Consider the following 12,500-nt stretch of genomic DNA (forward strand, 5'->3'; position numbering starts at 1 on the left):
ACACAATTATACACACAAACATGATTCCTGACAACACACAGAATAAAATTAGCTATGGTTCTTTTCACTCCAGTTCTCTTTGCAGAACAGACAATACTCCACAAACAATCCATCACCACGTTCTATCTTATTCCTATTTTCTCATTTCCGTATGAAAGAGCACAGATCTACACTGTTAATAATAATAATAATACGTTTTGTTTATATACTTTCCACTGACAGCTCTTGGGAAAATGTGGCTTGGGGATCAGGTGTTTCAGAGGGGATCTCTCCAGGTGAAAGGTAGTGTAATGTGTGAGCCTCGTCTGTGAGTGATGGTGTAGTGTGAGTAAACTGTGGAGTGTGTGCAAACTGTGGAGTGTGTGTTGTTGTGCAGTGTGTGTTATTGCGTAGTGTGTGTTGTGTAGTGTTATTGTGTAGTGTGTGTAAACTGTGTAGTGTGTGCAAACTGTGGAGTGTGTGTTGTTGTGTAGCGTGTTATTGTGTAGTGTGTGTAAACTGTGTAGTGTGTGTTGTTGTGTAGTGTGTTATTGTGTAGTGTGTTTAAACTGTGTAGTGTGTGTAGTGTGTGTTATTGTGTAGTGTTATTGTGTAGTGTGTGTAAACTGTGGAGTGTGTTGTTGTGTAGCGTGTTATTGTGTAGTGTGTGTAAACTGTGTAGTGTGTGTTGTTGTGTAGTGTGTTATTGTGTAGTGTGTGTTATTGTGTAGTGTGTGTAGTGTGTTATTGTGTAGTGTGTGTAAACTGTGTAGTGTGTGTTATTGTGTAGTGTGTGTAAACTGCGTAGTGTGTGTTGTTGTGTAGTGTGTTATTGTGTAGTGTGTGTAAACTGTGTAGTGTGTGTAGTGTGTTATCGTGTAGTGTGTGTAAACTGTGTAGTGTGTGTTGTTGTGTAGTGTGTTATTGTGTAGTGTGTGTAAACTGTGTAGTGTGTGTTATTGTGTAGTGTGTGTTATTGTGTAGTGTGTGTTATTGTGTAGTGTTAGCAGGTCAGTCTGTGTAAACGGTTTTATTGGTTAAAGACCTGGCGCATTAGTACAGAATTCTGTGATGTCACAGGCGTGTGCGCGTGTGTGTGTGTGTGTGTGTGTGTATTGATGGATTCTAAACAGCTCAGCCAATCAGATAAAACCCAAACCGTCTGCCTGATATAAATGTATATGAGAGTGTACTCACAGATGAGCAGATCATCATGAACACCTCAGGAGCACATGAGCAACAAACACTTCTGAAAGTTTCACTTCTTCTGTTATCCCATGAAAACAGTACAACACCTGACACTGCCCCCTAGTGGAGATTAATACCCCTCTCAACCTCTCCCTCCCAATTTCCCCCCCAAAAATACCCCTCTGGTTCACTTTACCCATCCAGCACAGGAGATTCTTCAGGACAGAGGAGTTTACACTTTGTGGTTTCTCAGAAACAAGTTTCATGAGAGAGGATGGTGAGGGAACTGTTGCATCTCTGAGGTTTATGAACATTGCGTCGCTCCAGGAATAGCTCCTCGCCCTCACTATATCCACCGGGGCTCCCTGGAGGAGAGCAGCAGTCTCCCAGGTCCATGTGCAGGTATGACTTGTTAGAGGCCTTTCAGTCAGATTTCCTCACCACAGCACAGAGAAAGTTCTCCTAACAGTAATCAATGACCTCCTCCTCTCTGCAGATTCTGATCTTATTAATCTCTAATCCCACACTGCACCAGTCTCCCAAACCTCTGTTATGAGACCTCTTCCATTTAGTGCTTACATGATTCCCCTTGACTCCTTTACTCACCAACATTTCACTTTTATGCTGATGATACACAGATTTATATCTCTATCAAACCCACAGACCATTTTCACTTGAACAACCTGCTTGCAGTACATTAAACTCTGGCTGATGCTGAACTTTAAGTTAAACTGTGACAAGACTCATTAAAGATCAATCATCGCCACGGTTAATGATCTCTGCCTTGAAATAAACGCCAAAATAATCCCCTTCACCACTGTTTAAAATGTTGGGCTCACTCTTAACTCCACTCTTCTTTACAGCCACACATGACCAAATCAGCTTTCATTACATCACATCCTGAATATTAAGTCACTTTTCTCAGGTCTCCTGCTCAAATCTCTAAACAAACTTCAGTGTTTCCAAAACTCTGCTGCCTGGTGACTCCCACACAGAAATCTGCACAGATCTCTCCTGTTCTTCAGCAAATACACTAACTACCAGTTTCAGCCCACATCCAATCCAAAATTCTTATCATCTCATATAAAGCACTTCATGGACTCGGCCCTTCCTACCTCTCTGAACTTCTCCTGTCCTACACACCAGCCCACTCGCTCAGATCTTCACCTCCTGGTCTTCTTACAGTCACTGAACTCCTCCAGATGGAGCGAGATCCTTCACTGCCACGGGCTGTGGAACGCACTTCCTCAGCGTCTCTGAGACGAGGCTGTACTTAAGCCTTGCCTTATTTTATTATTCCTGTGATTGCTCTGTAAAGCAACCTTTGGGTTTGTGAAAGGCGCTATATAAATAAAACTAATTATTATTATTATTATTATTATTATTATTATAATTATTATTATTATCATTTATAGCTGCTATAATGTAAGTGAGAACAGGATCTGACTTGTTTTACCCACATTCCACAACACTAACTGTAACTATAAATGGATAAAAAGTATAATAAAACAGTTGTAATAGTTGGTAAATTGCTGTGGTATAAGAGGAATAAAACACTTGGGGACGTGCTGTTATAGGAAAATAATCAACTTCCATGTGGGGGCAGTAACTCCACTTCATCACACACACTGGTGTGGATTAATTTTCCAGAACAGCACGACTCTGAGTGTGTTATTCCTCACATATCAGCTTTATCTGTATGCAGTGCAGGGTGTGTGTGTGTGTGTGTGTGTGTGATTTAGTCTCATTAACATCATTAACACACACACACACACACACACACACACACACACACACACACACACCAGTTTGACATCATGATGATGTTTATTGTAGAAATACAGATGTGTGAAACAGACGAGCTCATACAGCAGAAATTCACCTCGATACCAAACTGGTGATTTGGGACACAGCCCACTTGTGCAAGTGTGCAGCATGTCTCTCCAGTGGCTGTCCTAAATCACCACGATGTGCACTACAGCACTGATATAGTGTAGTAAAAGATAGCCCCGCCCACATTCAAAATGGAGTCACACCAGTCTGAGCTGCTACGTCCTAAACCACCATTCTAGTGCGCTAGAGCAGCGACGGAGCACTAGTGTGTTTGGAGTGTGTGATTTGGGACGTAGCAGGACCGGAGGTAGTGTACCTGTAGAGTACTGCTAGATTTGGGACGTGGCCCGTTAGTGTCCGTGAATAAAGCTAGCGCGTTGCGTTGCTACATTTCGTCAGCGTGAGCAGGTTTAGCCGCGTCGACGTCCACCACAGCGCCCCCCCCTGGAGGAGACGGCAAGCCGACGCCCACTGACTCCGCCCCATTTCCCTCAGTCGCAGAGTCGTTTCCTTTCAGCGCATCCTCCTGCAGCAGCACTTCCTGTTTCCTGTCTTCTCTCTGTGAGTCGTCCGTGTCGTAGCGCTCCGCTCGCTGCACGTCCGCCGCTGGCCGAAACTCCGGGGGGAGGTGTTTATCGTCCGCCACGTTCTCAGACGGCACGAGCGGAGATGCTTCATCGTTCAGGATGTTTCTGGAAATCACTGCATGAAGAAAAAAAAAAAAACAGAACTCTGAATTTATTAGAGACATGTGACTTTACTGCACCAATCAGAGGGAAGGAGTGTGTCATGTGACTCTGAGGTGATTGTTATCAGTAATCAGTACCTCCAGTGGGCGTGTACGTGTCGTCTGAGGCTGCAGAGCGCAGACTAAAGGGACGAAAACTTGGGAAAATAATCAACGTTAAAGAGAAGAGCAAAATCTGAAAAAAAAGGAAAAAACAGTTTGAGATCAGCGAGCTGCGAACACGCTCATTATTTATTCTGTTTAGTTCCCTTCATGACAACCGCTTCACCTCAGCTAGCTATCACGCTAAAGCAGAGCTAGCGAGTTAGCTAAGTATCTGAATATTCTTTAAGTAGTGTTCATTTAGCGATTAGCCTTAGCGATGAAATGCTAATGCTAATGCTAATGCAATGTACAGACCATGATGCAGGTGCTGGTCTGAGCCGCTTTACTCGCCGTCTGTTTCACCAGAGACTGTAACTTCCTCAGCTGCGCTAACAGAGACCTGAACACACACACACACACACGCACACATGCACACACACACACACACACACACACACACACACAGTTAGTTTCTCCTCAAAACACTGTTGTCCTGAGCTGCATCTCAAATTACACACTGATCTAAAATAATTTATTACACACACTTCTACATGGAGCCGTTATTAACGTAAACTTAGTGTGTTTGTGTGTGTGTGTATATATATATATATATATAAATATATATATATTTGTGTGTATATGTGTGTGTGTGTGTGTGTGTATATATATAATGTATGTGTGTGTATATATATATATATATATATATATATATATATATATATATATATATATTATATATATACATACACACACACACACACACACACATACACAGTCAGGTCCATAAATATTGGGACATCGACACAATTCTAACATTTTTGGCTCTATACACCACCACAACGGATTTCAAATGAAACGAACAAGATGTGCTTTAACTGCAGACTGTCAGCTTTAATTTGAGGGTCTTTACATCCAAATCAGGTGAACGGTGTAGGAATTACAACAGTTTGCATATGTGCCTCCCACTTGAAAGTGATGGGACAATTGGCTTCTCAGCTGTTCCATGGCCAGGTGTGTGTTATTCTCTCATTATCCCAATTACAATGAGCAGATAAAAGGTCCAGAGTTCATTTCAAGTGTGCTATTTGCATTTGGAATCTGTTGCTGTCAACTCTCAAGATGAGATCCAAAGAGCTGTCACTATCAGTGAAGCAAGCCATCATTAGGCTGAAAAAACAAAACAAACCCATCAGAGAGATAGCAAAAACATTAGGCGTGGCCAAAACAACTGTTTGGAACATTCTTAAAAAGAAGGAACGCACCGGTGAGCTCAGCAACACCAAAAGACCCGGAAGACCACGGAAAACAACTGTGGTGGATGACCGAAGAATTCTTTCCCTGGTGAAGAAAACACCCTTCACAACAGTTGGCCAGATCAAAAACACTCTCCAGGAGGTAGGTGTATGTGTGTCAAAGTCAACAATCAAGAGAAGACTTCACCAGAGTGAATACAGAGGGTTCACCACAAGATGTAAACCATTGGTGAGCCTCAAAAACAGGAAGGCCAGATTCTGCCAAACGACATCTAAAAAAGCCTTCACAGTTCTGGAACAACATCCTATGGACAGATGAGACCAAGATCAACTTGTACCAGAGTGATGGGAAGAGAAGAGTATGGAGAAGGAACGGAACTGCTCATGATCCTAAGCATACCACCTCATCAGTGAAGCATGGTGGTGGTAGTGTCATGGCGTGGGCATGTATGGCTGCCAATGGAACTGGTTCTCTTGTATTTATTGATGATGTAACTGCTGACAAAAGCAGCAGGATGAATTCTGAAGTGTTTCGGGCAATATTATCTGCTCATATTCAGCCAAATGCTTCAGAACTCATTGGACGGCGCATCACAGTGCAGATGGACAATGACCCAAAGCATACTGCAAAAGCAACCAAAGAGTTTTTGAAGGGAAAGAAGTGGACTGTTATGGCCAAGTCAATCACCTGACCTGAATCCGATTGAGCAGCATCTCACTTGCTGAAGACAAAACTGAAGGGAAAATGCCCCAAGAACAAGCAGGAACTGAAGACAGTTGCAGTAGAGGCCTGGCAGAGCGTCACCAGGGATGAAACCCAGCGTCTGGTGATGTCTATGCGTTCCAGACTTCGGGCTGTAATTGACTGCAAAGGATTTGCAACCAAGTATTAAAAAGTGAAAGTTTGATTTATGATTATTATTCTGTCCCATTACTTTTGGTCCCTTAACGAGTGGGAGGCACATATGCAAACTGTTGTAATTCCTACACCGTTCACCTGATTTGGATGTAAATAGCCTCAAATTAAAGCTGACAGTCTGCAGTTAAAGCACATCTTGTTCGTTTCATTTGAAATCCATTGTGGTGGTGTATAGAGCCAAAAATGTTACAATTGTGTCGATGTCCCAATATTTATGGACCTGACTGTGTATGTATATATATATATATATATATATATGTATTTGTGTGTGTGTGTGTGTGTGTGTATATATATATATGTGTGTATATATGTGTGTGTGTGTGTGTGTGTGTGTATATATATATATGTGTGTATATATGTGTGTGTTTGTGTGTGTGTGTGTATGTGTGTGTGTGTGTGTGTATATATATATATATGTGTATGTGTGTATACATGTGTGTGTATATGTATATGTGTGTGTGTGAATACATGTGTGTGTATATGTATATATGTGTGTGTTTGTGTGTGTGTGTGTGTGTGTATATATATATATGTGTATGTGTGTATACATGTGTGTGTATATGTATATATGTGTGTGTTTGTGTGTGTGTGTGTGTGTGTATATATATATATGTGTATGTGTGTATACATGTGTGTGTATATGTATATGTGTGTGTGTGAATACATGTGTGTGTATATGTATATATGTGTGTGTTTGTGTGTGTGTGTGTGTGTGTATATATATATATGTGTATGTGTGTATACATGTGTGTGTATATGTATATGTGTGTGTGTGAATACATGTGTGTGTATATGTATATATGTGTGTGTGTGTGTGTGTGTGTGTGTTACCCACACGTTGTGTTTCTCCAGGTGCTCCACTGTTCTCTGGAGTTCCTTATTCTGTGCTGAACACGCTGCAACCCTGACACACACACACACACGCACGCACGCGCACACACACACACACACGCACGCACGCACACATGCAAGCACGCGCACACACACGCACGTACACGCACGCGCACACACACACACACACGCACACACACACACGCACGCACACACACGCACACACACACACGCACACACACACACGCACGCACACACGCACACACACACACACGCACACACACACACACACACACGCAATAGTATTAATGTTGTTGTTTGTTTGTTTGTTTATTTGTTTATGAATATTAGGATAAAGTGCACCTGCTCTCCAGACCGTCAATGTACTCTTTCTTGCGGCGTCTGCTGTCCTGGGCCGACTGTTTATTACGGATTTTACGCCGCACTTTTTTCAGTATTCTCTCCTCCGCCTGCGTACACACACACACACACACACACACACGCAAGCATACGCACACACGCAAGCATACGCGCACGCACACACACACACACACACACACACACACACACACACACACACACACAGATGATGCTAGTCTGCCTGTGACTGTGTCCTGAATCACAGGGCTGTGTATGATCAGTGTGTGAAGTGCAGGTGACTCTGACAGCACAGCAGTGTGTGATTTGAGACGCAGCCTGTGACTCATTTAGCTATTTCTGGTTGCAGTGTGGATGCAGCCATAGTGCCGTACCTTGGTGAGCGGCAGGTTGTTGGGCAGGGACACGCCCTCCTGACTGAGGAGCTTCTGTTCCTCCTCAGTGAGCTTCAGCTCCGGGTACAGCTGGAACATTACACAGCGTAACGACACGTTAACAACACGATAATAACACGCTAATTAAGCGTGTCACTGTGATGAAGCAGAGACTCAGCAGATGCTAACGCACGCACCAGGCCATCAGTGAAGGAGTGGGGGGCGTGGCTAAGATCAAACAGGGCGTGGTCAGGCTCAGAGTGGGCGTGGTTGAGCTCGGGATGGGCGTGTTCCACTTTAATGGCAGAAACCAGCGGCAGCTCGCTCACCACACACGAGTCAGACACGAGCACCGGAGAACTCCACTCATCTGACACGGAATACCATTACAGTTACACAATCAATCATTAGCACCTGACTTCATTAACACCTGACTTCATTAACACATTTCATTAACACCTGACTTCATTAACACATTTCATTAACACCTGACTTTATTAACACATTTCATTAACACTACCTAATTAATATCTGTAAAAAACATTTAAATAAAAAAATAAACAATAAGATGGGTAGTGACATGTTTATGATGGACGCACCAAGCTCGATGGAAATAACGTCCACTTTCTGCTGCTTCTGTTGGTCTCCGCCTACTCCACTGATGTCATACACGACCTGATACACAGTGGGCGTGGCCAGAGTCGGGCAGTGGGTGGAGTCAGGAATGTCAGAAGCAGCACTGTCGCTCTCGTTGAAGACCTCGTTTGGGTTCACGGTGTGAAGAACGTCCTCTGACTCGCTGTCGTTAAAACTCTGAGAGTGAAATAATATCAGAATAAACACTTTTATCATTTATACACTCATTATAAACACTTTATTAACTACACATGACTCAGCAGAAGCTGTCACATGACCTGTTATCATAACATGAAGGATCTATGCTAACTAGGACTGCCGATTAAAGCGGCGGTGTGTTGGACTGCCGATTAAAGCGGCGGTGTGTCGGACTGCTGATGGACGAGTCACCAGAAGTCACCAGAAAATACCTGAATGAATGGCAGAGGTGAAAGAAGCTGCTGACAGGAAATTGGACCTCAACGTCAAATGTAAGACCAGGATCGGATTCTGGAATGTGTGAGCCATGTATGAGACAGCAAAGCCAGCCGACGTTACGGAGATGAGACGTAACAACTTGCAGATCCTCTGACTCAGCGAGAGTAGACGGAGGAGATCAGAAGCCAGGAGGGACAGAACTGCACTCAGGAAGAGACCAGAACCAACGGTGTGAAGGTGAGAAGCACCTGATGGAACGGAAACCCGGTAACAGCAGCCTCGTAAAGGTCAGGCTGAGAAGGAGACACATCAACACCACCTTCATCCAGTGCTCCATCCAGCTAACCATGCGGCCGTCGGCTGTGATCACCACGTGAATGCTGAAGCTGGAACAGAGGAGAACAAGACGTAGAACAACGGTTTGATGTGGAGAAGCTACGAGATCCCAGAGAGAACAGTGCCTCTGTGCAACAGGAGAACAGGAGAACAGGAGAACAGGCTCCAGGCGTTGAGGACCACAGGCAAGCAGGCGCAGATGCAGTCAGCGTTAGAGAGGAAATTAACACTTTTTAGCAAAACGTCTTCCAACATTTTTCATACTTAGTTTATTCTATATATCATATAGTTTTTCAGATGGTTTTTAAGAACGTCTTTGAGAAAAGAAGAAGGTATGGAAATCATTCTTGTGGCTGGATCAGGAAACTATCGCGAGGTAGCGATGGAGTTTAACAGGAAACATGGCGAGAACATCACACACCACGCCGTCGCCGAACTTACTAACAAACTGAAAAACACAGGAAATGTCACGCAAACCGAGAAGTGAACGTCCAGAAGACAGGAGCGCCGTGCTGCTGATAAACGTGCGTGTGTGTGACGGGACGCCTGCATTCGCCGCCACACGGAGGAAGACACCACACCGCTGGACGTCGGGCGCAGCCGCGGAGATTCTGAGGAAACGTGTCCTGCGTTACTGCGGCGACCGTCGCAGGATCACCCTTCCATCACCTCCGAGCAAAAATCTGCCACTTGACACGCCTCAGAACTGCGAATCTTCCGGTCCAACACCATCTCCAGCAGCACGCACTCGCCCGGCGCCATCAAGAGAGCAGGGACACTGCCATCGAGTAGTAATGCCGATTAAAGCGGCGGCGCGTCTTCAAGCCGATTAAAGCGGCGGCGCGTCTTCAAGCCGATTAAAGCGGCGGCGCGTCTTCAAGCCGATTAAAGCGGCGGCGCGTCTTCAAGCCGATTAAAGCGGCGGCGCGTCTTCAAGCCGATTAAAGCGGCGGCGCGTCTTCATGCCGATTAAAGCGGCGGCGTGCTGTGATGGTGATTAAAGCAGCGATGCGTTTTCATGGTTATTAAAGTGGCAGTGTGCTCTAATGGCGATTAAAGCGGCGGCGCGTCTTCATGGCGATTAAAGCGGCAGTGTGCTGTGATGGTGATTAAAGCAGCGATGCGTTTTCATGGTTATTAAAGTGGCAGTGTGCTCTAATGGCGATTAAAGCGGCGGTGTGCTGTGATGGCCATTAAAGCGCCGTGATGCTCTAATGGCGATTAAAGCGGCAGTGTGCTGTGATGGCAATTAAAGCGGCAGTGTGCTGTGATGGCGATTAAAGCGGCGGTGTGCTGTGATGGCGATTAAAGCGGCGGTGTGCTGTGATGGCCATTAAAGCGCCGTGATGCTCTAATGGCGATTAAAGCGGCGGTGTGCTGTGATGGCGATTAAAGTGGCAGTGTGCTATGATGGCGATTAAAGTGGCAGTGTGCTGTGATGGCGATTAAATCGGCGCTGTGCTGTGATGGCGATTAAAGCGGCGGTGTGCTGTGAAGGTGTTTAAAGCGGCGATGTGCTGTGATGGCGATTAAAGCGGCAGTGTGCTGTGATGGCGATTAAAGCTGCGGTGTGCTGTGATGGCGATTAAAGCGGCGGTGTGCTGTGATGGCGATTAAAGCGGCAGTGTGCTGTGATGGCGATTAAAGCGGCGGTGTGCTGTGATGGCGATTAAAGCGGCGGTGTGCTGTGATGGCCATTAAAGCGCCGTGATGCTCTAATGGCGATTAAAGCGGCGGTGTGCTGTGATGGCGATTAAAGTGGCGCTGTGCTGTGATGGCGATTAAAGCGGCGGTGTGCTGTGAAGGTGTTTAAAGCGGCGATGTGCTGTGATGGCGATTAAAGCGGCAGTGTGCTGTGATGGCGATTAAAGCTGCGGTGTGCTGTGATGGCGATTAAAGCGGCGGTGTGCTGTGATGGCGATTAAAGCGGCAGTGTGCTGTGATGGCGATTAAAGCGGCGGTGTGCTGTGATGGCGATTAAAGCGGCAGTGTGCTGTGATGGCGATTAAAGCTGCGGTGTGCTGTGAAGGTGTTTAAAGCGGCGATGTGTTTTCATGGCGATTAAAGCGGCAGCGTGCTCTAATGGCGATTAAAGTGGCAGCGTGTCTTCATGGCGATTAAAGCAGCGGTGTGCGTTACTCACAGACTGGTGCTGGAGGACCCACCCCTCTGTTCCCTCGTACACACACGGAGGACAGGAATCAGTGATGAACGCTCTTTCATCCATCACTGCGTCGTCGTCACTCTGTCCCACATACACACTTCCTGCTTCCTCACACACTTCCTGTGTGCACAGAGCAAAACAGGTCAAAGGTCACAGGATACCGAACAGTCACATGATAACTGACATTTTACAATTTTATCGCTGGGTTAAAAATGGTGTGTGTGTGTGTAGTGTGTGTGTGTGTAGTGTGTAGTCTGTGTAGTGTGTGTAGTCTGTGTAGTATGTGTAGTGTGTGTGTGTGTGTGTGTGTGTGTGTGTGTAGTGTAGTGTGTAGTCTGTGTAGTGTGTGTGTGTGTGTAGTCTGTGTAGTATGTGTAGTGTGTGTGTGTGTGTGTGTGTAGTGTAGTGTGTAGTCTGTGTAGTATGTGTAGTGTGTGTGTGTGTGTGTGTGTAGTGTAGTGTGTAGTCTGTGTAGTGTGTGTGTGTGTGTGTGTAGTGTAGTGTGTAGTCTGTGTAGTGTGTGTGTGTAGTGTGTGGGTGTAGTGTAGTGTGTAGTCTGTGTAGTGTGTGTGTGTGTGTGTGTAGTGTAGTGTGTAGTCTGTGTAGTGTGTGTGTGTAGTGTAGTGTGTAGTCTGTGTAGTGTGTGTGTGTAGTGTAGTGTGTAGTCTGTGTAGTGTGTGGGTGTAGTGTGTGAGTGAGTGTGTGTAGTGTGTGGGTGTAGTGTGTGTGTGTAGTGTGTGTGTGTGTGTGAGTGTGTGTAGTGTGTGCAGTGTAGTGTGTATGTGTAGTGTGTGTGTGTGTGTGTAGTGTGTGGGTGTAGTGTGTGTGTGTGTGTGAGTGTGTGTAGTGTGTGAGTGAGTGTGTGTAGTGTGTGTGAGTGTGTATAGTGTGTGTGTGTGTGTGAGTGAGTGAGTGTAGTGGGTGTAGTGTGTGTGTGATGTACTGCGCAGTGTTGTGTTGTGTTGTGTTGCGTTGTGTTGTGGTTTAAACTCACACTTCCGGTGGATGCTCCGTGCCCCGCCCCGCTCTCCGTCTCGCGCATCGCTGGACACTGAATTAAATAATAATTTTAACGGAGTTTAACGCGCGCGACCGCATCCGCGTTCAGGACAGCGAGCAGGATACGCGTTAAACAAACACACGCGACCTCCAACACATCCGCACACCTGCGCCTTATACACCTGTCAATCCTCATGCTTACTCAGTCTGGGTCGCTCGTCCTCCAGTACTGACGTCTGATTGGCTCTCCTCAGCGCGGACCAATCACGGGCCTCGGAGTGGGACACCGCGTCACTGTGATGCCGGAAGTAAATGTTCACATTCGATTTGGTTGTGAAAACATCCTTTTAATATATTTGTA

The 12,500-nt window shown here is 45.6% G+C and overlaps 2 protein-coding genes across 2 annotated transcripts in view; both read right to left on the reverse strand.

Moving 5' to 3' along the window:
* The window catches only part of spag1b (sperm associated antigen 1b), a 30,669-nt gene extending 29,427 nt beyond the window's left edge, over nt 1–1,242 (reverse strand). Inside the window, exon 1 of the mRNA XM_053239372.1 lies at nt 1,177–1,242. The gene's annotated coding sequence lies outside the window, so the exon portion shown is untranslated. The remainder of the gene's footprint in view (nt 1–1,176) is intronic.
* A 1,733-nt stretch (nt 1,243–2,975) lies between these two features.
* creb3l4 (cAMP responsive element binding protein 3-like 4) lies at nt 2,976–12,461 on the reverse strand. Its single transcript, XM_053239670.1, has 10 exons — nt 12,135–12,461; nt 11,120–11,260; nt 8,187–8,400; nt 7,785–7,957; nt 7,588–7,677; nt 7,199–7,305; nt 6,840–6,908; nt 4,148–4,232; nt 3,827–3,923; nt 2,976–3,702 (listed from the first exon to the last, which is right to left on the reverse strand). The coding sequence occupies exons 1-10, from the start codon at nt 12,180–12,182 to the stop codon at nt 3,386–3,388; spliced, it is 1,341 nt and encodes a 446-aa protein (XP_053095645.1). The 5' UTR covers nt 12,183–12,461; the 3' UTR covers nt 2,976–3,385.
* Nucleotides 12,462–12,500: the final 39 nt, after the last annotated feature.

Source organism: Pangasianodon hypophthalmus, chromosome 1 (assembly GCF_027358585.1).
Source record: "Pangasianodon hypophthalmus isolate fPanHyp1 chromosome 1, fPanHyp1.pri, whole genome shotgun sequence".
Lineage (NCBI taxonomy): Eukaryota > Metazoa > Chordata > Actinopteri > Siluriformes > Pangasiidae > Pangasianodon > Pangasianodon hypophthalmus.